At 41.8% G+C, this 25,679-nt stretch overlaps 1 protein-coding gene across 21 annotated transcripts in view; it reads left to right on the top strand.

Moving 5' to 3' along the window:
- The window catches only part of LIMCH1 (LIM and calponin homology domains 1), a 307,532-nt gene that overhangs the window by 225,805 nt on the left and 56,048 nt on the right, over positions 1-25,679 (top strand). For 15 of the 21 annotated variants that reach the window (XM_064487129.1, XM_064487127.1, XM_064487128.1 and 12 more), the window contains exons 7-8: positions 2,413-2,608; positions 8,033-8,285. In XM_064487129.1, the coding sequence (XP_064343199.1) occupies positions 2,413-2,608; positions 8,033-8,285 (449 nt within the window). Of the gene's footprint in view, positions 1-1,587; positions 2,044-2,412; positions 2,609-8,032; positions 8,286-9,283; positions 9,551-17,268; positions 17,557-19,994; positions 20,238-20,773; positions 21,101-22,387; positions 22,507-22,591; positions 22,704-23,152; positions 23,414-25,679 lie in introns of those variants that run through there. The other 6 variants (XM_064487130.1, XM_031435446.2, XM_064487133.1 and 3 more) reach the window with 5 other exon arrangements.

The following is a 25,679-nucleotide window of genomic DNA, read 5'->3' as shown; positions in this document are numbered from 1 at the left end:
AGTGGAGAAGGAGATGGAGGAGTACCAGCGTGTAGATAAGATTATGTCCTCAAGTGCATTTATAAATTTGGTCTGATTTATATATTGACATTTACATGTCAAATGAATACATAGTAGTGATAAAAAAAAATCCTAACATTTTTTGAACGTTTATGTGTCAGGAGTTTTTCTGAGTGGTTTCCATGTAGTAATACATTTAACCCTTTCAGCAACCCTATGAGATAAATATTTTTAGCTCTATTTTACAGGTGAGAAAACTGAGATAGGGCAAGGTAAAATAACTTGCCCAAGATCAGACAGCTGATAAGGTGGAGCCAGGATTTAAACTCTCTGTCCATCTTCCCAGACCATAACCTACTCTAAACTGCCTCTTTTGCAACATGATCTAGGTGGTGATCTAGGCATAACAGTGTTTAGTGAAGGGACCTTGTCCAGGTTAGCATCTTCTGTGGAGTAAGGAGGCAGTTGGGAAAGGTGATGCTGATGGTGACAGCTATAACTACACCAAAGCTATCAAACGTTGTCGGGTTTTACCATTCAGTATTCAGAGACAGAGTCTTGTGTTGGAATCACAGCTTTGCTGATTACTGTGTGACCTCAGTCAAGTTACTCAATCTCTCTGATTTTTACTTTTTTCTTCTATAAAATGGGGACAATGCTAACCACATCACTGGGGAGGGGGTTGTGAGGATTAAATAATAGAGCATACGAAAAGCAACAAAGCATAGCCGCAGACATATCCTCAGTGTTCAATAACATTAGCCATTTGGCTTGTTCTCAGTGGGTAAATAATCCAAGATGATTACTTGCATTTCCAAAGAAATTAAATACAAAACCATATCCAATTTAGATGTATACTTTTCAGTTAGTCATGAGTTCTCCCTTTTCCTGCTAGTCAAGCCTGACTTTTGTACAAGTCCTGGTTAACTTTTGACCTACAAGTAAACTACCTTAATTTCCATAACTGGAATTTCTGCCTTCCTCTGAAGGGTCATGTCAGCTGTATTCACCCAGGCCATCTGACAACCTATTCTTCAGGGGCACTAACCAGGTCCTCGGTGTAGCAGCTGCAGGGTGCCCCTCTCAGCCCTGCCATTCCCCGCTCTCCCTTCTCCTGACGCAAAACCTGCATGTGCCTCGTGAGTTACAGCCACTCTGTCCCCACAAGGGTCGCCGCACTGGGAAGTGTGTCAGAGGATCTGGTTAATTGATAGAAACAGCCGGCAGGGGTACTTCCTACAAAGGCACTGGCTCCAGTGGGCATATTAGTCAGTTTAGACAGTTTCCAAAATTGCTAACCCAAAACTATTTGTTGATTTTTCCTTTCTACTGGGAGTGTGGAAGGACCTGCCTGAGCATCCCAGCAAATCTGCAGTGGGACATTCCAGTCTCTGTGGATGTCATTCACAGCCCAGATTTTAAGCAACAGTCTGGGAGAGATTAAATTGAGGTTTATCTTTGAGTGACTGGAGTTATTTCTGTTTTCGTCAGCTTGGACTCTTGTAATTAATGCTAAGACACTGGCGGGAACAAGGCTTTTATTATAATACGAGGGTGAGGATGGCTTTGACTGACCTTTCTTCTGCTGGAGTTTCAGTGTTTTAGTATGTGCTGCTTGCGCTGGAAAGAATTTATAATCACAGGCTGTCAAAGACCGCCATTGTTCTCACTGCTCTGAACATGTGGGTCAGCCACAAGTGCTTTCAGCTCCCCCAGCGCCAAGAGCTGGCCGAGAGCGAGAGCATGCCTGGATTCTTCTGAGGCATCAGGAAAAGCATTTTGCATATTTTTCATTGCTTTTTTTTTTTTCCCCCTTTCACTTTTTGCCCCAGAAAGACAGCTCCCTTTCAGAGCAGGAATTTCCCTTCAAGGTAGCAGGAGATGGAAGCATGCTGCTCCAGGATTTTACGGAACTGATTCTGCTGCAAAAACGAGTGCTGTGTGCATTAGCCAGACAGCATAAACAGAAGCAGTTGTGCGGCTGAGCTAGGGGCTGGGTCCCAGAACAGACATGCAGTTATGGATTCCGAAAGACGGGTCAAGGTTAAGGTTTTAGTTTCTCACTTTTGTTTTCATCTGTCATTGTATTCTTGTGAATCCAAGCTTGATGATCTTTTATCCTTACTTCCTTAGATTTTTGTTTAACATTGTGGAGTACAAGATGCTTGGGGATTTTTTTTTTTTTAAATATGTGTGATTTTCTGATGGAGAAAGTTGCAGCAGGGAAGGGTTGAAGAATGAAATGTTGGCTTGTAGATGATAACCAGTTTGGTAACTGGTTGCCGTAGCCTCTCCATACTGATTCTCTATGCAGGATTTTTTTGGAGACCACTGGAGATGGATTTTCCTGATATTTAAGCTCTATGTCTGCTGCTGTAATGTCCGTAATCCTTTCGTTTTCTTTTCAAACAGGAGACTGATGACATTGAGAGTCCTAAACGTAGTATTCGAGACAGTGGCTACATCGACTGCTGGGATTCCGAGCGCAGCGACTCCCTCTCTCCCCCTCGACACGGCAGAGATGACTCCTTCGACAGCCTGGATTCCTTTGGCTCCCGTTCCCGGCAGACACCTTCTCCAGATGTAGTCCTCAGGGGAAGCAGTGATGGTAGGTTTGAGCCTTAATGAACTGCACATCTTAGAATTAAATGTTAACAAGAGCTGCCTTGTCACCGGCCGAGAGATTGGCACTGGGAGGGCGGACTTCATACCCACCTTGGTGGAACCTGGGAACTCTAAACTGGTAGAAAAAATATCTCTTAATGTTGTTTTTCGTGATCCTCAGAGTTTTGGTTGGCTTTGCCAGCAGTTTGTTTGAACCTTGCCTCAGTGAGCGTATCTTCTGTTGGAAAATGTGTTACATCATTCCTCCGTTGGTCTCAGTGAATCCAGACGCTGTGCAGACCATTAGCTCATAGAGTGTGCTGAAGGTTTATGTGCTCCAGGTATGAGGAAGGGAAATGTTTGAGTGAGTATCACACTGTATAAGTGAAAATAGATCAACTTCCAGCAAACTGGAAACACCCTGCACACACTTATGAAAGCTCTGAAGCTTGGGATTGTGAAACTTTAATTGGCACGGTTTGGGCAATCTGTTCAATGCTTATGATCCCTGACCACTGGCCAGAGCGATGCAGGTGGCCACTAATGTATAGAACACAACCCAGACTGCCTGTTTTTCTGTGGCTGGATTTAATTTAAATCCCATGGATTTTATCTCACCTGAAAGGAATGGTCATTTGCCTTTACAAAAATGTATAGTCATGCAACCTGATGTAAATTTAGTGCAGATTTTCCAGAAGCTGTTTACTTTACTTATCTTGCACCTTTGTGCTTTAAGAAAGGACAGTGGTTTGGCTCTGTGTGTATCAACTTGCAGAAAGAGGCTAAGCCTGGTGGGGAACTTTTTTATTTGTTTCTATTTCTTTTTAATGTATTGCTTGACCGAAGCTAATATTTCTAGACACTTTAAGCCGTCTGTCTGAGATGAAAATTATCTTTTATAGCTAAAAGATCCCTTTCAGCTATAAAATGCTATGTTACCAAAATACTTGGGTATTTAATGTGCCCTGGTCCTGAGTTAAGTACTCGACCCCTGGTATCTCATTTAATCCTCAGCACAGAGGATGAGATGCTCAGTATCTTACTTAGACCTCTCACAGGGCTGTGAAACACTTCTTATCCATATTTTACAGATGAATATTTTACGGATGAATCTTGAAGACGTTCAGTAATCATCCTAACATTGTTAAGTGCCCAAGTTCAGTCAGTAAGTAATGTAACAATGTTAGTCTCAAAAAGTGAGTCCAAAACTTATGCCCTTAAGGCTCATTTACCCACACTTCTTTCTGTTTGGCTAGTAGATTTTTCAAATTCTACAATGACTGAACTAATGCTTTTGTTTGGTACTTAAACTTTCCAACAAATAGATTAGCCTCAGGGCAACGTAGTATGTGACTCCTAAAGAATTCTATGGTGCATTGTGAACTGCTTGAAAAACATTTCTAAAATTTTACACGACGTCTTGAGTACCACCCACAGTATTAGAAGTTTCAATACCAACTGCATGATCTAACCGAGCTTTAACATAACTGAAAGGGAGATTTACTGTTATAAAACATATCTTAACCAAACTGCTTCATCTATGTTATTTTGATTGTTTTTAAAAATTATTATTGTCTCATCCTAGTTTTTAATAACCAGTAATATAGATCCTTTATTTATTCTGTCACTAGCTTTGAGGGGTTCAGAGTTTATAATGAGCCACATCTTGAAGGCATTTGAGGTGGTCGTTACTAATATTGTACTAATATGTGCTGAGGCACAATTTCACTGCAATTAAGATGATAAGTTAAGAGTCTTTTCATAACCGTTTTTTTCCGTGTAAAGTAAAACATGAAATTGAGCTTCACAGAACACCATCCATGAAACACAGAGTTTGCCCCAATCAGCCTGATACCTTCAGGCTTATGTTTTGGTAAACTAATCAAGATGTAATGAGGTTTTAAAGAAAAACAACACTTTTTTAAAAATCTGCCTTAGAAAAAAGTGAGATAATTTTATCCAAATAGATGTTATATTTCGTTAGTTTATGGTATATTTTTAAGAGATGATAATCAAGAAGATTGCTAGTCCTAGTAAACACTTCCAAATTTAGAAGAACTTTTTTTTTTAATTATTGAAAATTTATTTTCTAGGATTCACAATCAATTAGGGAAAGTCTCACCATGAAATTTTCCAGTTCTATTATTGGGTCAGTATGGAGAGTTTTCATTTTATTTTTATGGAGGCCCACTCACGCATTCAATAGGGACAACCGAGAGTCACATCAGGGAGTGCCGTGACTCTGTGGGTTGACATGAGAGCCATCTGGTAGGGAGGCTGTGAGTCCCAGGGTCCATTCAACCAGTCCGTCTTGCTAGATAGGTGCCCCGTTCCTCCTTCACCTTCACTGGCGTTCCTTCTGACGCCACTAATGGGCTTCACTGAAGAGGAGGTACAAAAACCTTCCACTCAGGTACTTTCAAAATTAAGAATGTATGTTATGAACATAATGCATTTTGTTAAATGAGTATTCTTATCTTTTATATAAATGATGAGATAAGGGAGAGAAATAAGAAATGAGAGAAATTAAAGTGCTAGAGGAAGGTGGAAAAGCAAAGGATGGCGGTGTATGTGGCCAAGATACGTTAAAAAGAAAGACCCCTACTGCTGGAAGGGAGAGACACGTAGCCCTGGGGAAAGGAGGGGTCAGACTTTGATAAAAGGGTGTCTTTATCACCATGTGCAATGTTGGGCATAGATGGAGAAGCCACCCTAGTACGTTTTCATGTTTTCAGGAGGAAGTCAAAATCCTTCAAATTCTTGGCCTGAGATAAGAAGCGTTCCAACACTTTTGGAAAGCGGATTGCACCAGCCACTACTTGGGTGCTTTATGCCAGCTACTTTAATCCCCTTGACAACTTATGAGCTGTATTATCATCTCCTCGTTTCCAGTGAGGACCTGGAGGTACACAGGACTTAAATTTCACAGCAATTACACAGCTAGTAGAAGCTGGAGCTGAAATTAGACCCTAGTCCAGCGGGCTACTCCTCTTGTAGCTGAGCCACTCTGCCTCAGGGCATCTGCAAATGTAACTTTTCTTGAAGTGTCTGTTGAAGACATTCACTAAGAGTAATTGGGGGGAAAAAAGGTGATCAGTTTGTGTGTTAAACAACCTATTTTGAGACTCTCACACAATATATTATGGATAATATATTTTTGGATATTATACACAGATAAATTTCATAGATTATAGGATTTTTAGAACCAAGGGAACTGAGACAACTCTAATCCACGACTCAGCCTTCATGGTTGATTGAAGAATCATTTTCTTGCATTCATTTATTCAGTAAAGTGCAGTCCTTCCACTGGTCAGGATGCTTTAAGCAAAGGACATTTTTCAAGAGAAGTGTGTCACAGGGAAATGTTGGCCTGGAGTCTGGAGAAATTGGAGTCTTGAGCTGTTACTTACCAACCGTGGAGGAAGGGCTCTTTTGGCTTCTCTGAACCTCTGTTTCCACCTCTGTAAAATGGGGATAATATCAAACAGAAAACAAATCCAAGCTCTTGTCAAGGTAAGGTTGTTTATAAGGCAATACACATGGGGGCTCTAAATATTTTATTATGACACCAAGACAGATGTACCTGATAAAAGGCTTGGGGTGGGAAGGGAGCTAAGTTATGAATCAAAAACCAATGAGCAATGAAATGGTCAAAACTTCAGAAGGAGGCTTGAAAGCGAGTGGCATGAATAATTCATAAACTGAATATTTCATCTGCAACAATGAACAACTTGTTTATGGTCAATGCTTTTAACTTTTACAGTCTTTTTAAAGCCATCAAATCATTTAATCTCCAGGGCAAGTCATTTCATTCCTATTTTTGCAGAAAAGGACAGGCAAGTGTATTAGAGACAAACCTGGGCGCCCACAACTCATGAGTGACAGATCAGATACCAGAACTAGTCAGCGCTTGTTAGGCAATTACTCTGGGCCAAGTACTCCACCAATAGCTCTACATGTATCTCATCCTCCCAACAGCCCTGCGAAGTAGGTGATATTATTATCCTCACTTTTATAGGTTGGGAAACTGGGGCTTGGAGTGGCCAGGTGACAAATGTCAAAGTAGCATAGCTGGTGAGAGGCAGAACTCAAAATCAAGTGTGTCTGACTTAAGCCCCCTGCACTACGCACCCTGCTAAGCGACCACATGTCTTGACTCAGTTTAAGGTTCTTTTCACAAATGTAAATAGGTCATTTTGTATTTGCTGTCAACCGAGTTGAATAACCTATTCATAATGCTCTCATTGATTAAAAGCTTTCAATCAGCATTCAAATGGCGGCTGCCTGTAATGGTAGTATGTGTTTTCATGACAGCTTCGCTCTAATGGATGTTAGCAATCTGATGAGATGAGATTCAGGAAACAAGGATGCAGTATAAGTAGTGGGGCTATTGCCCAACAAAAGACTGATGTTGGCAACACTGAATTCCTTTGCATTGTCTAAAACACTCTGTAAGCCAAACGAATTCAGTGATTCATCAGCTCATTTGAGGATGCCCACTGTGGGCAGAGATACTGTGATAAGTACCATGGAAGATGTAAAGCCCCTGTTCTCAAAGTACAAGGTAGAAAGCATAATGTACCAGAAAGAAAAACTAGATCATCGGGCCATAGTGTTCACAGGCAAAAAAGATTGCCTCCAGCTCTGACTACCAGGAAGGGCTCCGATGTAGAGGAATATGTGTTTATTTATTTATTTTTAATTAAGTTTTTTGTGGGGGGTGTAATTAGGTTTATTTATTTGTTTGTTTTTCAACAGGGGCACTGGGGGTTGAACCCAGTACCTCGTGCATGCTAAGCACAGCCTCTAATACTGAGCTATAGCCTCCCCCGAATATGCATTTATTATAAGTGAAGCCACTCCCTGGAAGGCAAGCCCTTGGTGTAATCCGTATTGATCATTTTTCTAAATTCCTGTAGTTCTTCTGTGTCTGTGCTTCTTGATTATAACTAATATTCTCCAGGTGTTTCATGAGTCTGTTAAAAGTATCTCAAAGACAAAGGATTACAAATCCTTTAGAATTCTTATGTGTCAGACTATCTAGCACGGTGTAAGACATGCAGCGACAGGTGCCGAGTAAACACTCCACTGGTAGGTTCACGTTTTTCCTTTTGAGAGTTGCAGGATCTGAATGGGGTGTGTAGTTCTATTGCAGCTGTGTTGCTAATTGTAACCCTTGGCTACAACCAGGCTTACTTTTTTTTTTTTTTTTAATTTGACTTTTTTTTTTTTTCCTGATTAGAATTGAGAGTTTTTCCCAGAATAGACTAATTTAGCCTGATACTTTAGATTTATTAAGTGAATAATTTAAGGCAATAATCCCCGGAACCCACAGATTTAACCACATCCCCAACACTGCAGACTTGCCATCTGGAACTTGATGGCTAGCCCAGCACACTTTCTCAGCACCCATCCTCTCTCTTCCCAGGGAGAGGAAGCGACTCTGAACCTGACTTGCCACATCGGAAGCTGCCAGATGTGAAGAAGGATGACATGTCTGCGAGGCGGACTTCCCACGGTGAGCCGAAGTCCGCAGTGCCTTTCAACCAGTACCTCCCCAACAAAAGCAACCAGACGGCCTACGTCCCCGCGCCGCTGAGGAAGAAGAAAGCAGAGCGAGAGGAATATCGGAAGAGCTGGAGCACTGCCACCTCCCCCCTGGGAGGGGAGAGGCCCTTCAGGTAAGGCCTGGGCTGCGCGGCTGCCATCATGGCTGGTGCTACAGGAGCACGAATGAGCTCAAATAGCCATTTAGAACTTTGGTGTGAGGTTACAGATGGAGATGGGCAGGATGGATCTTCGGAGAGAGATTGTCATGATAGGATATAAGCTTCGTGAAGGCACTGAGAACAGTGCCCGGCACACAGTAGGTATTCAACAAATACTTGTTTAACGAGCAGATTTTTGAAACCAGCTCTATTGACAGGACACTGAGAACAGATCTGTCATCCACGTCCTTCTCGGGAGACTGTTGGACTCCCACTCTTGTTAGATTAGATGCAGTAAGACCTTTTCATCTAGATGCAAGCTTATCAAGATTTAAGCTCAAGCATTGTGGAATGGATGCGTGAACATGCTTAAGAGTCACGTGTCAAAACAGTCATAATAAAATGGAAGACATATTAGACTTCTCAACTCTTCAGAGAAACAAGCAGAATTTCTCTCTAATCTCCGATTATGTTTTCATATTTATTCATCAAGTATGTATTTATTGATCATCTACTATGTGCTGGGTGCTTTTAGGCTTTGGGGACCCAAAGGTAAATAAGATAGAGTCCCTGCCTTCAAGAAACTTATAGTCCAATAAAAGAAACTTAGAGTCTGCTCTAATCCTGTTAGCAAAACCACCCTGATCATTGTATGGTTATTCCTTGGAGTCCACCTGTATATCTATGGTTTTCCATGGAGTAAACATTTTATTAAAAGCTATAATTCTTGAACAAAACATGGATCCTACCTTTCTGCCAGAGCTCTTAGTCAGTGTCGAGATAATGATGCCTTGTGTTAATCAACACACGGGTGCATTTCATTTTCTTCCTGTCACCAGGACCGTATTGCATTCTATGACCCCCTTTATTTTTTTAAGTGGAAGTAATATCAGGATGAGCAGGAGATGACATGTGATCTGCTCCCCAGCCCAGTCTGTTAGTTTGGTCCCTTATGTTGTCCAACTCACTAGCTATCCTGAAACAATAGAGGAAGAGGCAAGTGAAGTGGGGTCTCCTTGTGAAGAGGACCCTGTCGGCCAGATGGACCCTGGTGGGAAGCCTCCTGAAGGTGGGTCAGAATCTCCCAATGGCAGTGGTAAGGAGCAGCCTCCTCCCGAGGGTGCTGTGGCAGCACCAGCTCCCAAGTCTGAAGAAAAAGATGCTGCTGAAATCCAAAAGCGCAGAAGGCTAGAGCAAGCTGGAATCAAGGTCATGCCAGCAGCACAGCGCTTTGCCAGGTTAGCTCTGCAGGCCAAGGGCTGGCCTGGCTGGCTTCGTGCATGCCTGGGGGTTTGGAATCTGTCTGATGTGATGGAGTTTCCATCTTGTTCTCCCACTTCCTGCTTTACCCGTTGCATCATTATTTCCTACTTGGAGCAAAGAGGCATAGCTAATAGTCTTTGCCTTCGGGCCTGTCTCCATTGAGTATTTGTTTATTGTGAATGGAGATGATGAGTGAGCTTCGTGCTGCTTGAGTAGACTTTGTCCTAGTCAGTTTGTGTGGTCGGTCATTTGCGGGCTGCAGGATTTACCTAGCAATAACATCTTATTTTTCAATTGTTTGTGGCTTGTTAATTTTCACACTACTCCTAAATGGCTCTTATCTTACTTTACACGTCACTTGAAAAGAGTTCCTTTGGAATGGGGAGCACTCTCTTTAGAAAGAGTGGCTGGCTTACAAAAATCCACTTACTTTCTCTGTCCCAAGGGACTAGTAAGTAAGATTAGGTTTATTTGACTCATTTTCTAAAGCATGTTGATCCAAAAACAAAGAATGGAGTAATTACTTCTCTTAATTGTAACAAAGGCACTAGTATACAGTCCTGGTGGCCTCATATTACGTGTGAGATGGAGACCTTCAGCAATCAAAGTCACAGAGAACTATAGTTCTGCAGTTCTGTGTAGTGTTTTGGGAAGCTGATTATTTTTTCTCACATAATAACCACAAAGATCCTAACAAATAAAAGTGAGACCAAAATTTATTTGGCAAACTGGAATTTATAACAGTTTGACAACTGAAATTCCTGTACCCCTTTCTGTTCCATTTAATCCTGAAATGTGGGTGACATACCCATTTTCAAGCACAGTAAACTGAGGACTGGTGAAAGTAAGTTACTTGGCAGTCTCAGAGCTGGTTACCACTGACCTGGTGGCCAGATTCAGATGTTCTGACCACAGCCCCACAGCTGCCTCCCACACATCTGACGGAAGGTCTTCCGTTTCTCTGTACAACTCCCTGTGTGGTTATTGCTGTGGTCTCGGTCTTCACTGAAAGTTCCAGCTCTGACTTATATGGATTTAATCTTAGAGTAGTTTTGTATTGATTAAAAAAAAAAAAAAAACCCAAGGATATACTTCTTCCTGTCTGTGGTATCCCACAGATAGGCATGTCGGTCTTAAACATGTATGTGCTTCCAGAAAGCTCAAACATAAAATTGTGCTTGTGTTGTAAACCTCACTCTGAGTTTCTGAAATAATGAGGAGTAATATCATAGAATCTTAAAAACAGAAATACATCCAAATATTCTTTCAATTTGGGTTCAGAGACCTTGTCAGACATTTGCTTTTTCTACATCATTTAAGCATCTATTGTATCAGAGAGCAAAGATGCTAGGAATACAAAAATGAAGTATATTCTCTTATCAAAATTTTTCAGACTTTTCCTGCTTCTATTTTCAAATTTAAGGCACAATGGAAGCAAGTGATAAGTGATATAGACAAATGTATGAATTTACAAAAAAACTTTAATCTTAATATCCTTGATACACACACCTTCATTTTTATCACATCCGTGACGTCTTTAAAACTGACCCAAGATGCCATCATCTTTATGATGTATTTTTTCTTGTTTTCTTGTTATTTTCAAAAATCGCCAATCCCCTTGATTTTTAAAATCCCATTTTAAGAAATTGATTTTTCCATAATTACTAACACTTTTGAATATCATGTCATATGTAATGGCTACTCCAGTTTCTTCTACAAATTCCCTCATATCCTTTGCCACTTATTTTTTCATTAAAAAAAATATTGTGGTAAGAACACCTGGCCTGAGAGCTACACTCTGAACAAGCCTTTAACTGTACAGTGTAGTATTACAGATACAGTGTTGTACACCGAGTCTTTAGTGTTTATTCCTCCTGCTTACCTGAAACTTTATGCCTCCCTCAGCCCCTGGCAGCCACCATTCCGCCTTGGATTCTGTGTATTTGAGTGTTTTAGCTACTTCGTGTAAAAGCTGAATCATGCAGCATTTTTCTTGCTGTGACTGGCTTATTTCACTTAGATTAACGTCCTCAAGGTTCATCCATGTTGTCACATCTTACAGAATTTACTTCTTTTTAAGGACGAATAATATTCCACTCTATGTATAGGCCACCTTACCCTTATCCACTCATCCCTTGACAGACACTGAGGTTGTTTCCACATCTTGGCTATTATGAATAACAATGCAATAAAACGGGAGTGCTAAGATCTCTCTGGGACCCTGGTTTCCACTCTTTTGGATATATACCCAGAAGTGGGATTGCTAGATCACACAGTAGCTCTATTTTTGACTTTTTGAGGAACCTCTGTACCATCTTTTAGAGTATCCAAAAGAGCAAGGGGAGACAAGTGAGGAGATACTTTAAGAGTATTCAGCACACCCAGGAATCATGGTGACGTAAAGACAGGAAGAGAGAAGAGACTGATAAAGGCTGGGGTTTCCATGAGTGTACTGTGCCTCTTCAGTAACAAGGGGATTTATTTTCTAATTAAACTGTGCAGTCTTTTATGGCAACTCCCCGTCTGTGTAAAAACCTAGAATCATGGTTAATTGACATATGTAGTTCTAATTGACGAATAGCATATTTGTGTGGTAATTTTTACTCCTGCCCTTGTTCCTCTTATTTGGCTTAATTTTTACATATTTTGTCCACATTAGCTCTATTAAGCAAAGATTTGCAGGTCAGTTCATGTCTGCTAATGTCAGTTAGTGTCACATCTTAGAGCTACTGACTTAACGTTGAAAACGGCGTTCAGGAAAATCATGCATGTTCCCCCAGAACGTCCCCAATAGCAACACAACACAGCTGCTCCGAACACCCAGAATTCCTTGGTTGGACAGACTTCTCATTTGCTGCTCTCTCATAAAAGTTTTACACATACATGGTACTAGCCTGGCTTGTCTGTGTCTTTGTCACTTACTTTTTGCAGCCCACAAGAGAGTTGAGAGTCATTCTAAGTTTATCCACATTTGGGATCCTGCTTTTCATGTGGCAGAAAGTAGCTTAACTGGAATGAAATGCATATCATGAAGAAGAAAAAGATTCTTGGTGTCTGGAAAATAATATAAAACATTTAAATGTGCTGATGTCTCTTAAAGCATTTTAACTTCAGTCTCCTATCTTTGCCATCCAGATGAATTCTGGCCACCACATCTTGGAACCCAACAAGGGGCCCCAGATATTTCCTGGGGCCCATTTCTTAGCTGGGAAAGTCTGTGTTTGCAGAGATGGTGAGAGTATGAGCCCTAGGCGAGGAAGGCCGGCATATAGACGAAGAATAAGGCTTCACGTTTGCAGGCTGGCTTTTGGTTGTCGATGTGTCCCAAGTATTCTCAAACACCTCCTTGAATTATTTTTAATACAATATATAAAAAGGAGCAAAAATGCATGTTATTCCAATTTCACATGAGTTTAGGAGCCTAGAAGTCCCAAGCTTCTTGTCCAAGAATATATTAGGGGGTATCTTAGCACCAAGGGACAGAAAGTAGGTCTTCTTAATAAATATGTGGAGTTAATATTTATTAAAGTTGCCATTGAAGTCAAAAGTATATAAAGTACTTTTTCTTCTACTTTAGTTTATGATTTAAGTTAGCCTAATTACACTCCCTTCCCCCCAGTATGAGACTCTGCCAAAGAAGCCAAGATTTCTGTGTTTAAGAGGATAAAATAAGAACCAAGATTCACTTCCCCTGAATTAAAATGCCATGGAGATTTGAGTTCCCTGACTTGGTGTTTCCCATTGGAAAAGTAAACTTTTTTTTTTTAACTGAATTATAGGTTTCATGTGATTGGACTTCTTTTCTAATTGTTTTCATATGTTTCAGCACTCAGTCTTTTCTGCGAGTCTGTGGATCTTCTCAACCACATAGTAATTAATTACAGAGGGAAAAAAAAACCCCTCCAAGGAACAATAGACATTTTAGAAACCTTTAGAGGAAGAGCAGATGCAGCTAAGTGCCAGACACGTATTCCTCTGTACCCCACCTTTACCAGATGCCTGGGTCGCTGATTGTTGCCGCACAGATTCTTGGGGATCAGGGACCCGGCAGACACATAACTTGCATGAACCTCTGTGACTCTGAATGGAACCGCCCTGTTTGGACCCTGGGCGAACAGGGAGGTTTCTGGTGATGCCCGTGATAGTCCCAGGAGACCTAACAGGCTTTTCTGGAGAGCCTGGTTTCTTTCAATAGAGCAAATTGACTGCCAATCTGAGCTAATTGTTTGTGTGTTGCCAAGTTAAAAGGAGGTGAAAGAAATGCCAGCTCTTCCTTAGTTTAAATCATTATCTCATTCACTTTGAAATATGTAAGCCTTAGAAACTTTGAGACAAGGGCTTTTCTTTCCCCTCACCTGTCTAGAGCCCACAGTCTCTCCTACAAAGATAGCCTTACTTGTTTTGGGACGGCGTTGCCAGGTTGGAGGCAGGGCTTGGCATTTCTTGTTTCACATTGGACTGTATTCCTTCTAAGTAAAGCACTGAGCTGGGCCCACTGAGCAACCCTTTCTTCCCAAGATAACTCATCTATGAATGACTCAGAAAAAATGAAAAGTGCCAAACCTCCCCATGAATATCAAGCCAGAAAGCCAGAGTCGGTCACTTAAAGTCACTTACTTTACCTAAGTTCAGATGACTGGAAGCAGAAACCTCAACATCCTGTCTGCAAAATGGGCATCATAATTCTGATCTTGCAGGGTTGTCATGAAAGTTAGTATTTCTGAAATATACTAGCTGTTCAGAGAGTTGTAATTATTGAAAAACAAAGTAGAATATATTGAAGCTTCACAGTAGACTTCCCTTAAGGTCATTCAAGAGAGAAAGGAAAGCACGTTATAAAAGTCATGTAAGGGGGCAAGGTATAGCTTAGTGGTACTGTATGTGCCTAGCATGCACAAGGTCCTGGGTTCAACCCCCAGTACCTCCATTAAAAATAAATAAATAAAAACCTAATTACCTCCCCCTCAAAAAATTTTAAAATAAATCTAAAAATTTTTTAAAGCCATTTAAATATTTTGCTAACTAGACACCTGTAAACACAATCCTACACATCTGCCTTACACACATTATGTATTACTTCATGGCCAACAGTGCCAGCCCTGAATTTATTGCATTATATTTTTTCTTTCTCTGAGTCTGCCTTGAAGCTCTGAATTTTCAGGATTCAAGCAATTAGCAGAAAATCAGTCATTATGATTGTTTTTTCAAGTAGGCAGGGAGTGGCTTTAAGTGGCCAATGATATGCAAAGCTTTCTTCACTTCCTTTTTTTAAGTCCACATATCTAAATTGAGATCTCTTGAAATGAATCCTGCCCCACTGGGCATTTAGCCTGAAAAGAAACACCCCAGGGATTTTGTAGCCTGGCTGGACTCACAGGATGCATAAGGCACTAGATTCTCCCTGCTCAAATTGGCATTACAAATTGGCCTGGCCATTTGCATAAATGCATATGTTTTATTCCAAAGAATTCTGCCTGAATTGGGAGAGACTGAAACCCAGGACCCTTTGTTAAAAGTGGAAGGAGTGTTGTTTTTGGACTTGAGAGCTCTGAACTCAGGGTCTGCTCCCTTACTGAAATAGGAGTCAGATCAGCTGAGATGAGATAATGAGTTTGAAAGGGCTTTGTAAACTGTAAAGTGCTGTGCAAGCATTGTAAGGTATGATTAGTTAGCATTCCACTGTCCTTAATCCTGGCTGAACACTGCTGTCTGTAACCAGCAAAGCAAATCACAACTCCATTCTAAGCACAACTCACAGGAGCCCTTTATTTAATAACCAAAATACTTCTCTTTCTCCTTCTTCCATGGTAATGATAAGGCCTTATTTTTGTATGACGTTCTGCTTTCAAAACTGTTCCCGGCCATGCCCTTTGTGTAATAGTACAGTATTATGAACAGGACCTCTGGAGCCAGTCTGCCTAGGTTTGAATTTTAACTTAAGCAGGGACACTTTGACCTTTGGCAAATTTCTTAACCTTATCTCAGTTTCCACTCTATGAAATGATCATGCTAATAACACTAGCATTGCAAGGCTAGTATTATGATTTGAATTAACACTAGAAGGAATTCTAGCACATGGTGTAGCTCAATAATAGTTAGCCACCTTATTTCTCATCATCAATGTGCTTTTTAAATAATGCATATTCAAAGAGATTAATTCAATGGCAAGTCATTTCTTACTGACCATTCTTTATGGCCACAGCCAACCCAACACCAGTTGATTCTTGCCAGACTTGCTGGCTAAGGAGGCCGGGAGGAGAGTGAGCATGGTTCAGGAGTGGCCAGGCAGGAGACCAAGAGCTAGGTGTGCAACTCAAAGGGCAGGATTTCACCTACCTCCAAATTCCATATTTTAAAATTTTATTGAAAACAGTGGGCAGCAGGGAGAAGGAGTTTTCTGGACATGACTTATGATGGTTTGATTTTCCAAAAGTCAGAGGGAGTGAAGACCTGCCATCATCACAAGATGATGGCCTCCTCTGCAGCAGTACAGGCTGGAGCAGCAGACAGCAGGCCACCTGGTCAACCAGAGCAGATGGCATTTCCTTGCTCATCTTACTCTTAGCCCAGCTAAATCCTCCCATCTTCATTTCTGAAATGACTTGTCCCTTAAGAATTTACTCCTAATCCTCTGTCAGAAATCAGATACAAAGTAGGTGAGCTTTCTTTAGAAGTCAAGATGTTTTATTTACTTATCATCTTTATGAACTGAGAAGATAATAAATAATTTTTAAAACAAGTTTCATCATTTTATTATGACTTAGAAGTAAGGCTGATCTTACAAGTAAGGGGGAAGAGTTCGTTTGAATGGCAGATAGACGCTATCAACTGTATTCTACCCCACCCACTCCCAGTAGAAACGAAAAACAAAACAAAGCATAAAAAGTCCTGATATTCCAACATTAAACTACATTTCTCTAAGAATTTAAAGTTTAGGACCTTCAAGATTTCTTTGAAAATGGAAAGAGCCCTAAGCAAACATTTTGGCAAAATGTCTTAACACCATTTACTTAACATCTAGCATATGACAAAGAATAGCTGAGAGGTGGAGAGTCATTGGGATAGAAGATGGAGAAAGGGTTGCTGATGGGAGGGTGCAGGGCAAGGTACGCTTTTGTGCCTTGGGTTCATCCTATAAATGGTCATAAACTATTCCAGATGTTTCAGGTCAGCTCAGTGCAGAAAGACCATCCTTACACCTTGCAGTCTGGTACACATTCTAGGTGTGCTGCCACATTGCTGCATTCATTAGCATTCCCCCAGATCAGTTTCTTAGTGGCTCAAAATTTTGCCCTGATCAGTCAAAAACAAATTGAGTACCTACTGGGGTGCATGACTCATGTGCTAAAGAAAAAATAACAACAAAATGCTTCTTACTTTTCCCCATCTCATGAAAAGAAAGAATTCAGATTGTCACTTTCAGAGCCATTTAGGATCCTGCCTTTCTGACGCTGATGAGGTCCTGTTAGATAAATGAATTTTGAGTATTGTTAGTAGCTGGCTAAATTCAAAGTTTTGAATCCCACCCTAACTATGCTGCAACTCTGGACTAAAGTAATAGACAGATGTCATCTGGACTAACGATATTAAGAAGACCTTTCACTAACAAGACAGTTGCCTGCCTGGAGATGGGGATTTAAGAACTATTTTGGTCTGATCACCTGTGGAGTTCCATTTAATTTTGCTCTATCAGTCAAAAGCTGTTAAGTGGTAAGAAAGAAGCTGTTCAAGATATTATCCTTCGCAAAGAAAACCAACATGGCAAAGACTCCGAGTCAGAAGATGAAGCTGCAGGTCGACTGCCTGATCTTGAGAAAGATGACTTTGCTGCCCGGAGAGCAAGGATGAACCAGCCCAAGCCAATGGTGCCACTGAATCAACTCCTCTATGGGCCTTACCTGAAAAGAGAGGCAGAGAAATCAGACGGCAGCAAACAACCCTCAAAGGGAATCTCAGGAAAGAAAAGTCTAGAACATAAAAGGTGTGCACTCTATGTGTGTGTGTATGAAACAGAGAGTGTAATTAGGAGGTGATTTATATCAGAGGCCCCCGCACCCCATTCCTCTCTTTCCTGCCCTAATTACGTAATTGGTAATGGTGGTTTATTTTGAAGTGAAACTCCAGATATCCAATCTCCCCTAAGTGCAGATGGCAGGGAGTAGAATGGCCATGTCTAAAACAGGGTTGAATTCACCAATTAAATATGGAGCATCAGTGCTGTGTCTGGCGCATCACCACATATGGGGGCTGGTGTCACACACTGGCATTATTGGCATAAATAGACACATACTATTGCTGATCAGGGAACAGGAACCTCTCAAGGCTGCTCCAGTCCATCCACAGCAGGCAGAAACCATAGTTATTCCTTCGCTATGAGCTCTTCCCTCTTACTGGCCCCTTTCAGAAATTGGAAAGGAAAAAAGTGAGGCTTGCTGTTTCTTCCCTAACCCCAGCAAGATCACCTCAACATCTGATGATGGATATCTCTTACCAAAAAAACTTCTCCAATATGCAACACACTTCTGTTTGTTCTGTCATGGAAATTATTTTTTAAGTGAGTTTCCTTCTCCCAAAGTTCTCCCATCCTCTTAATTAGGGAAAGGAAAATGTAATGAAATGTGATTTGGCCACTGATTTTTATCCTAAGAGGGATATGATTTCATTGAAGCCGTCAGCATGCTAAATGTCAGCATGCAGAGTCCATCATTCTTGTATTTTTCCTTATGTCAAAATCAGTTAGAGTTCACATCTTTACTATTTAATTGCCATATTGTGGCCTGTCACTTAAGAGGTTTGTATGTCTGTTGAGCTAAGAATATGAATATCTCAGCTGTGTTTCACACAATTCGAGTGGTTCTTCGGGCAGAATCATTGAGAGCAGTTTTTTATTGTTTTTTATATTTTTATTTAGGAGGTATCAGATACAAAACACATGAAAGGTCTCTGTACATAGAGCATGGGATTAGGGCACAGAAGACCTGGCACATTTTATAGGACATATTGTAGCTTCAGGAGGCTCTCGGCCTTTGCAGGTCTTGCTGGCATGCCTTGTCAAACCATTCTCAGGGGGCCTTGTGGGAGAGATCACTTTGTTGCAAGTGAAAAAAAGGCTTCTGGATAACAGACTAGCTTCAAGGTGTATTGATGAGGATCAGCAACTTGAGTTAGGAAAAGGAGTAGCTTTTGTACCTCCCTTTTTTCCTTTCTCCCGCATGCAATTTTAATTCCTAGTATTTCCAGCCCCATTTGTCTGTTGTCACCTGACTCTGTATTTGGGGACTTAGCTCTGGGTCTGGGACAGTCCATGACCTCTCTGGAGAGCTTCAAAGAACTGATGAAAAAAAAGAAGGCTCCCTGGTGGCTCTTTGCAGTGCCCTTCTGTGATCCCTTTCCCCAAACTGAAAGTAAATAGAAAATTCTGTAGCCTTCCTATTGGCATAGGCTCTGTAAATACACCAAGACATCCATGTAACAAAAGAATACCTCTTTGTTTTCTCATTTGGAAGATAGATTTTGAAAAAAAAATGAATAGCCCTATTTATGTATATTTTTGAGACTTTCTATCTCAAGAAACATAGTTAGAAATAGGTTTTTAATGTGGTAGAATGTTTATGCATATAGATGCCACAGCTTTAGTTTAAATCACTATATTGTTAACATTAGCCATCTAACATTCACTTCTCAGGAGAACAATTGAAAATACCAGTTTTGGCTGTAATAAAGGTGAACCATTACTAATACAAGAACAAAGGGGTATTGACAGTGTGGAGCCAGGTAAAGCGAGGTTACCCTCTCCATTTGTTCTTCAAGTTTATATTAGCCAAACCTAATTAATGCTATCAGGAGGCAGAGACTGACTTTGAACATGGAAATTTTCTATTCAGAACTGGCCTAACCGTACTTTCTGGCAGTAGGAGGGTTTATGGTTGATATGTTTAATATGTGAACAATGTTCCAGCTATCTCCAAACTAATCCTAGAATTTGGATCATGCAAAGCTCGTTACTAACATTTTACTGCTGCAATAAAAGACATTCCAAGAGGGCTCAGGGATTCAATCAGAAAACTTGAATTCATTATAGTAACTTGAATAGTGTGGGAACTGGGCATCATTACTGTCAAACTGAAATCTCATTACCATTCTTAATAGTCTTTCAGCAAGCCCTGGCTTCTCTTCCTAAACTAACTAGAGACCGTCATCTGGTGGAAAAACTCCATCTCATTGCAGTGTCAAAAGGGTAGCTTAGACGAAAGTAATCAAGGCTGCAATTGATTCCATATTTTTGAGAAAGGGAAAGGTGCTTCCATCATTCCATTCTGAACTCAGCCTCTGAATTTCCATGCTTGACATTCTGTTTATCTGCTCCCTTTCCTGGAACCTGATTTTTCCGATGATGTGGGGCCTGGATCAAATTGACAGAAAGCAGGGCCAGACAGAAGAGGTGAAGTCAAGGGTGACCTGTATTACACGGGCTCAGGAGAGTAAGCCTGCGGAGGAGGGACTCAGGAAGATGCCCGATCTTTACAAGGATGACCTGGCGCAGCGGAGAATTCAGGGCAGGCTTGGCCCTCGCCGCGAGGTTCCGAGCTTTGTCACAGTCTCCAATATAACAGAAGCCGACCTGGAGACATGGGAGAGACTGAAAGTGTCAGGAAAGACAAGGTGTGTCTTCCCCTGGTTTCCCCCTCACAGTGGTATCCTTTAACTTTGAAGGAATCAAATGCTTATCCTTCCAGCATTTTTATTTTCGTGGCCAGAAAAAAATGCCTCTCAAAACACAGAGCATATTCTGCATGAATTGAAACTTATTAATACTGAAAGTTACAAGCCACATGGATGGAAAACATCCTCTTTAATTCAATCAACTTATTGTAAATGCTTATTTTGATAGGCTTGTTCACTATTAAGGAATTTAAATTGATTTTTAAATAATTTTAATGATTTCATTGTACCTCAGATTTTTCTCATGCCATCATTTATGACATTGGAAGTGATATTTTGAAAGCTATGGAAGCTTAAAGTACTATTTATAAGAACAAGCAGGACAATGATCATTTCTTCATTTGATTGATTAATGGAAAAGCACTTCTGCTTTAGCCATCACAGTATTTTTCATCCATCTAGTATTTTTTAAAAAACCCTTCATGGATTTGTACTCACCTTAGAAACCTTTGGAACTTATTTCTGGTTCTGACTAGGGATGGAGATGTTGAACACATGTGTGTCCCTGAGCCTCTACCAGAAATTAAAGCAGAAACTGCCATCCGTGATGACTTTGCCAGCCGCAAGGCAGGGGCCTATAAGAAAGCTTCCAGCCCTAGGCAAAAGTTTGTGCACTTTGGCCCAGTGACAGAGATGGATCAGCAGACCTGGAAGCGGCTCAGCATTGGCAAGGCCGGGCCTAGGCAGGACGGAGAGGAAGCCGTTGGTCACAGCAGCAGGACGCAGACGTGCTCTGTGTCCCCTGCCTCGGCAGCCGCGTCCCGCTTGGAAGACCAAACGCTTAACCCACAGAATGGCTACAGGTATTCTTCGCCGCTCCGTATGTGTGCTAGATCTGTGCAGGAGTCACTGCCGCTTTTAAAGAGTCTGCTGAAGCACATTAAAGAAACCACCAGAGGTGACCTCGTTTTAACAGGCTCTTTGCTGGTTAGCAGAGAAGTAATGTTAGTAGCTTCCCCTGGGGGGAAACCTGTGAAATTAAATGACATTCATCCATTCTGATTCTGTTGTCACCAGAATCACTGCCCGGGAAAGCCAATAATTTTGGCAAATGACCCTTTTCCCATCGGCTGCATTAAGCACTATTTTATTCATTGGAAATATTAAACAGATGAGATGGAATGTTTTAATGATACCCTCTGTGTTTCTTCTAAACATATATTGATAAAAATCAGGTTTATCTACACCATCCCTCTTTCTTATCCCACAAAGGGAGGAAAAAATAGTTATTTGTATCGTAAGTTCAAATTTTGAACATCTAAGTAGACACACACACAGAAATAAACATCTCCCTCTCTCTCCACTTCTTAAAATTATATAACAAATCTTGAGTGGAAAAAGACTCTTCTCTGGACGGTTTCTATGAGTCAGGAGTTTCCTTGGCTGAATCACAATCCGAATTTGTGAGGGATCACCTGGGAAAAGGCCTTGTAAGCCTGTCACCGGTCCTCATCCTCCCTGGAGGTCTTCCAGCTTTGAATTCCCAAGCCCTCTTTCGGTGATTCAGTTCTATGAGCTGGTCTTTCCTCCACTAAGCAGGGATAGGACATTTATAAGATTCTGGATTCTCCCGGGAACCTCCACTCCACCCGCATGATGGCGGCCACGTAAAGCCCTCCAGGGCAGGGGAAAATGCTCAGGACATTCTCCTCCAGGCTTTGCCCTTGATATCCAAAGTGTAGGGAGGGGTTTCTTTGGTTCCATACTGTGATGACACCATAGAGAAGGCTGTGGATATAAATAATCCTAGTACCCCAGAAATGCACTGTTGGGGTTTCAGTGGCTGAGGGGGCCCAATGGTGCAGAATTGGGAGTAAGAAATGCATCTGTGAGTCCTTGACTACTTAAGGGGTCATCACTCAGCCCCCTGGGGACAGAGTCATGCCAGCCTTCTTTGCCTTTCTCAGGCTCTTGCCAGGGTCCACATTCTATTACATAGTCTGAGTCTGTCATCCTTACTAACCAGCTCATGGAATGAGAGCACCTGAACTCTGTCTCATAACCTTTCATTCTCAACCACTTTCATTGTCTCCTTTCATAACTCTTTTTCGTCTTCTCTCTTGCCACCAATGCCACTTGATTATCAACAGAATAGAGACTTCTGGTGTAGATGACAGTTGCAAAAGGGTCTCGCAGCTTGCTCTGGTGCCGGGGTCCCAGGAGGAGCATAGCTGCCATTTGGGCGTGTGCCCAAGGAGGACAGAGGAAGGTGAGGAGGAGAAGGGTGGCAGGTGGGGCCAGGGCCTCTGGTGTGAAATCTTTCCTAGTAGTAAAGCTGTCCTGTCTGGCTTTAGTTACACGCAAACAGCTGCCACAGGATGGCAAACAGGAGAATGAAGGAGTTGCTCAAAGAGATTCTGAGATGGCGCCCAAGGCTGAAAGATCCAAGGAGAGCGGCCAGCCACTGTGAGCACCTTGCCTGCATTCCAGGGTGTGCTGCCTCTGCTGTGCGTGGCTGCTATGTCCCCCCCAAACGAGCTTAATAAAGCCACAGTGTACACTTGACTGCTGTGGTGTGGAGTGCAGTCACTCACAGGAATGCGCCCATCCCAGGGTCAGAGTTCTGCTTTCAGTGCCCCCCCCCCCCCCCGGGTAGAGATTTTAGCCTTAGCACGTGGTTGGGTGCTGGCCAAATTCATTCTCAGGAATCATGAAAACCAGAAAGGGAAAGCCATTGCCATGTAAGTATCAGCTGCATGATGGAAGTCCATGGTATTAATACTCAGTTGCTATGTGTGCTGCTGCCTCCATGAACATGGCTTCTTCTTTCTTGAGTTAATGCCAAGTGCGTGATGCTACCGAAAGTATCTTGAGTAATAAGTGCCCTTTGACTGGCTGGGCTGAACGTGCCCTAGTTCATGTCCTCTGGCCTCTGAATGGGAGGCTTCAGAGAGAGAAGAGAAGTCAGAGAAGATGACAGCTCCTGCCTGGTGTGGCAGTGGACTGAGGGGCCAAAGAAAGTTGTATGATTCACACAAAGATGACATAATGGCCAGGAGAACTGGGATGTCTCTTAAATACATTAGATCCAACCCAAACCAGTTCCTTCCGGTTCCATTTGCAAAGCAACACAATGTGGAAGAATCTGCCAAGGGTCCACCAACAAAAGATAAGAGGTCAGGAGATTATCCTGAGCCATTGTGACTTTGTTTCCCTAGTCTTGAGTTCAGCCTTGACCCATGCTTTGACTATGTTATTAATGCTTTCTGGTTCATCAGTGCCACTTACCTGCTTTTGCCAGCGGAAATGAAATGATTAAAATTGGCCCAGTCTGCAGAGGTTTGTTTTTTTTTTTGGTTTTTTTTTTTTTGTTTTTTTTTTGCATGTAAGCAGGTGTGGAAAGAATAGTTAGTTGTGAACTGTCCTGTTAACCGTTCTTTCTGACTCTCATCTTGTGAGCAGCATAAGTGGGAGAAACTCTTTTATTTTTCCTATCTCACATAGGCACCTCTGGGTAAAGGAGTTGACCTTCTTTCTGACCTACTTGATTTCATTCTGATTCCAGGAGGGTCTCCAGATCCAAAGAAGATATATACCACTTATAAAACTTGTTATTTAAGTTAATTTTAACATTAGCAAACAGTGCTTTCTAGACGTGGGATTTCCGTTCCATGCCCTGACTTGATTTAAAATGAAAATAGGGAGATAATAAAATCCTGGGGTTTGTGGTCTGGGTTAAGGTCCTCTACACTGAAGTTTCTGTTGCTGTTTAGTGAGAGACTTTTGTTGAAAGTGTGGGCTGCCTGGTTAATGTGCGGCAGAGGAGTGAGGAGTGTTTCTGCATAATTGAAGCGCCACCATAAGCAAGGAAGTGATGGAATTCTGCTTCACAAAGGACCTTGATGACAGTGGGACAGAGGGTGGAGTGGGGAGCGTGAAGAATCTTCAGTAATCCCCTAATTTAAAAATTACTATTGTAGCCGTCCTTACCATCTGGATTTAATCTATGTTTTACATTCTTCTGAATCATAATATGACTGCTCAGAGCCTCGTGGTAACACTGGTCTCGGGGAGCAGGGATGATATCTGTGCTCTACTTTATGACCACGGCCCTCTGCCCCCTCAAGCGCACCTTCTCCTGGGAATTCACAGGTAGGTTGAGTAGCTGTTGGCTCCAGTTCACGAATGGGAAGCCTGAGGTAGGGAGACGTTACGTGAGTGGATTGCACCAGATCCCAGCTGGTGAGGGCAGGTTAGTGACCCAGGAACTGACTGGTGTGCCCTGCCACCACCACCCCCACCCTGCTCTCACTTACTCCCCAGGTGCCCTGATGGGGTGCTGGGCCCTGAGTCTGTGGGCTCCCGGAAAGCAGTTAGCATGAAAGGCAAGAAGGAAGTGAGGCCTGTAGGCTGCCTACCAGATGCATTCCAGGTTTCCCATTTCCTCCCTCCTCACACAGCCTTCGAGAGTGGGAAGTTTCATCTGTAACCTACCATGAGAAACTGATGCCCTCATCCAACAAGGCTGGTAATTACAGATCTAAGATCCAAACCCAGCTCTGTGTGAGAGGGAACCGCTGTCCCACTCCAGTGCGGTGCCTGCACAAGTGACCAGAGGAAGCTGCGGAGATCTGGTGACTTCCCTGTCGCTTCCATCTGTCTGTCTATCTGTGATTCGGAAAGAGTCCTCTTTATAATCAAACGGGAGTGTGTGGCCAGTTTGAGCGTCGGGCGAAGTAGTCAGATGAACTCCGTGACATAACTGTGCGACTGAGCAAGGACACACGTTGGGAACTTGTGCTTCCTTGCAACGAAGGTTTATTGAGTAATAACTCTGTGTAAAACACTCAGTGTTGCAGGATAATCTTAAATTAGCGGTAAACCCAATTTTCCCTCTCACTTCAGATGACGCTTATGCTAGTTCACAATATGGCTAATTATTAATCCTGAAGTGCTTTATTAGTGCTGAAAGTTATATAAACACAGTCAATAGGTGAATTGAGTATTCCTTTTATCGTTCTAAGTACCCCTACCCTCACAATTAAACTGTATTAATTGCTTTTTTTTTTGGTTAGGATGCTTATACCAAGTGTGATTTGTCTGGCCATTTTTGTACTTGATAGTCTGTTGATTCATCTACTTCCATTAAAAAAACTCTTTATTAGTGATTTTTTTTTATACTCACCTTTACTTTTCTATTTTCTGTAGGACAACTGGGAAAATCGTTTGAAGCCCAACTCTAATTATCTTCTCCTTAACAGCAAAGGCAGTTCTGCTTAAAGTGATGTCCTCTTAAAGCAAATAAATCAGTCCGAGGGGAAATTCCTTAAATCCATAAGTGTGTCATAAATGGATAAATGGAGGTTTTCTTCAGAGACTGCACTGTTCTTTTCAATTTTCCGAGCATCCAGAAGGCCTAGTCTGGCCACTGTTCAGGGAACC

Source organism: Camelus dromedarius, chromosome 1 (assembly GCF_036321535.1).
Source record: "Camelus dromedarius isolate mCamDro1 chromosome 1, mCamDro1.pat, whole genome shotgun sequence".
NCBI lineage: Eukaryota > Metazoa > Chordata > Mammalia > Artiodactyla > Camelidae > Camelus > Camelus dromedarius.
This window is presented reverse-complemented; position numbering and strand designations above follow the sequence as displayed.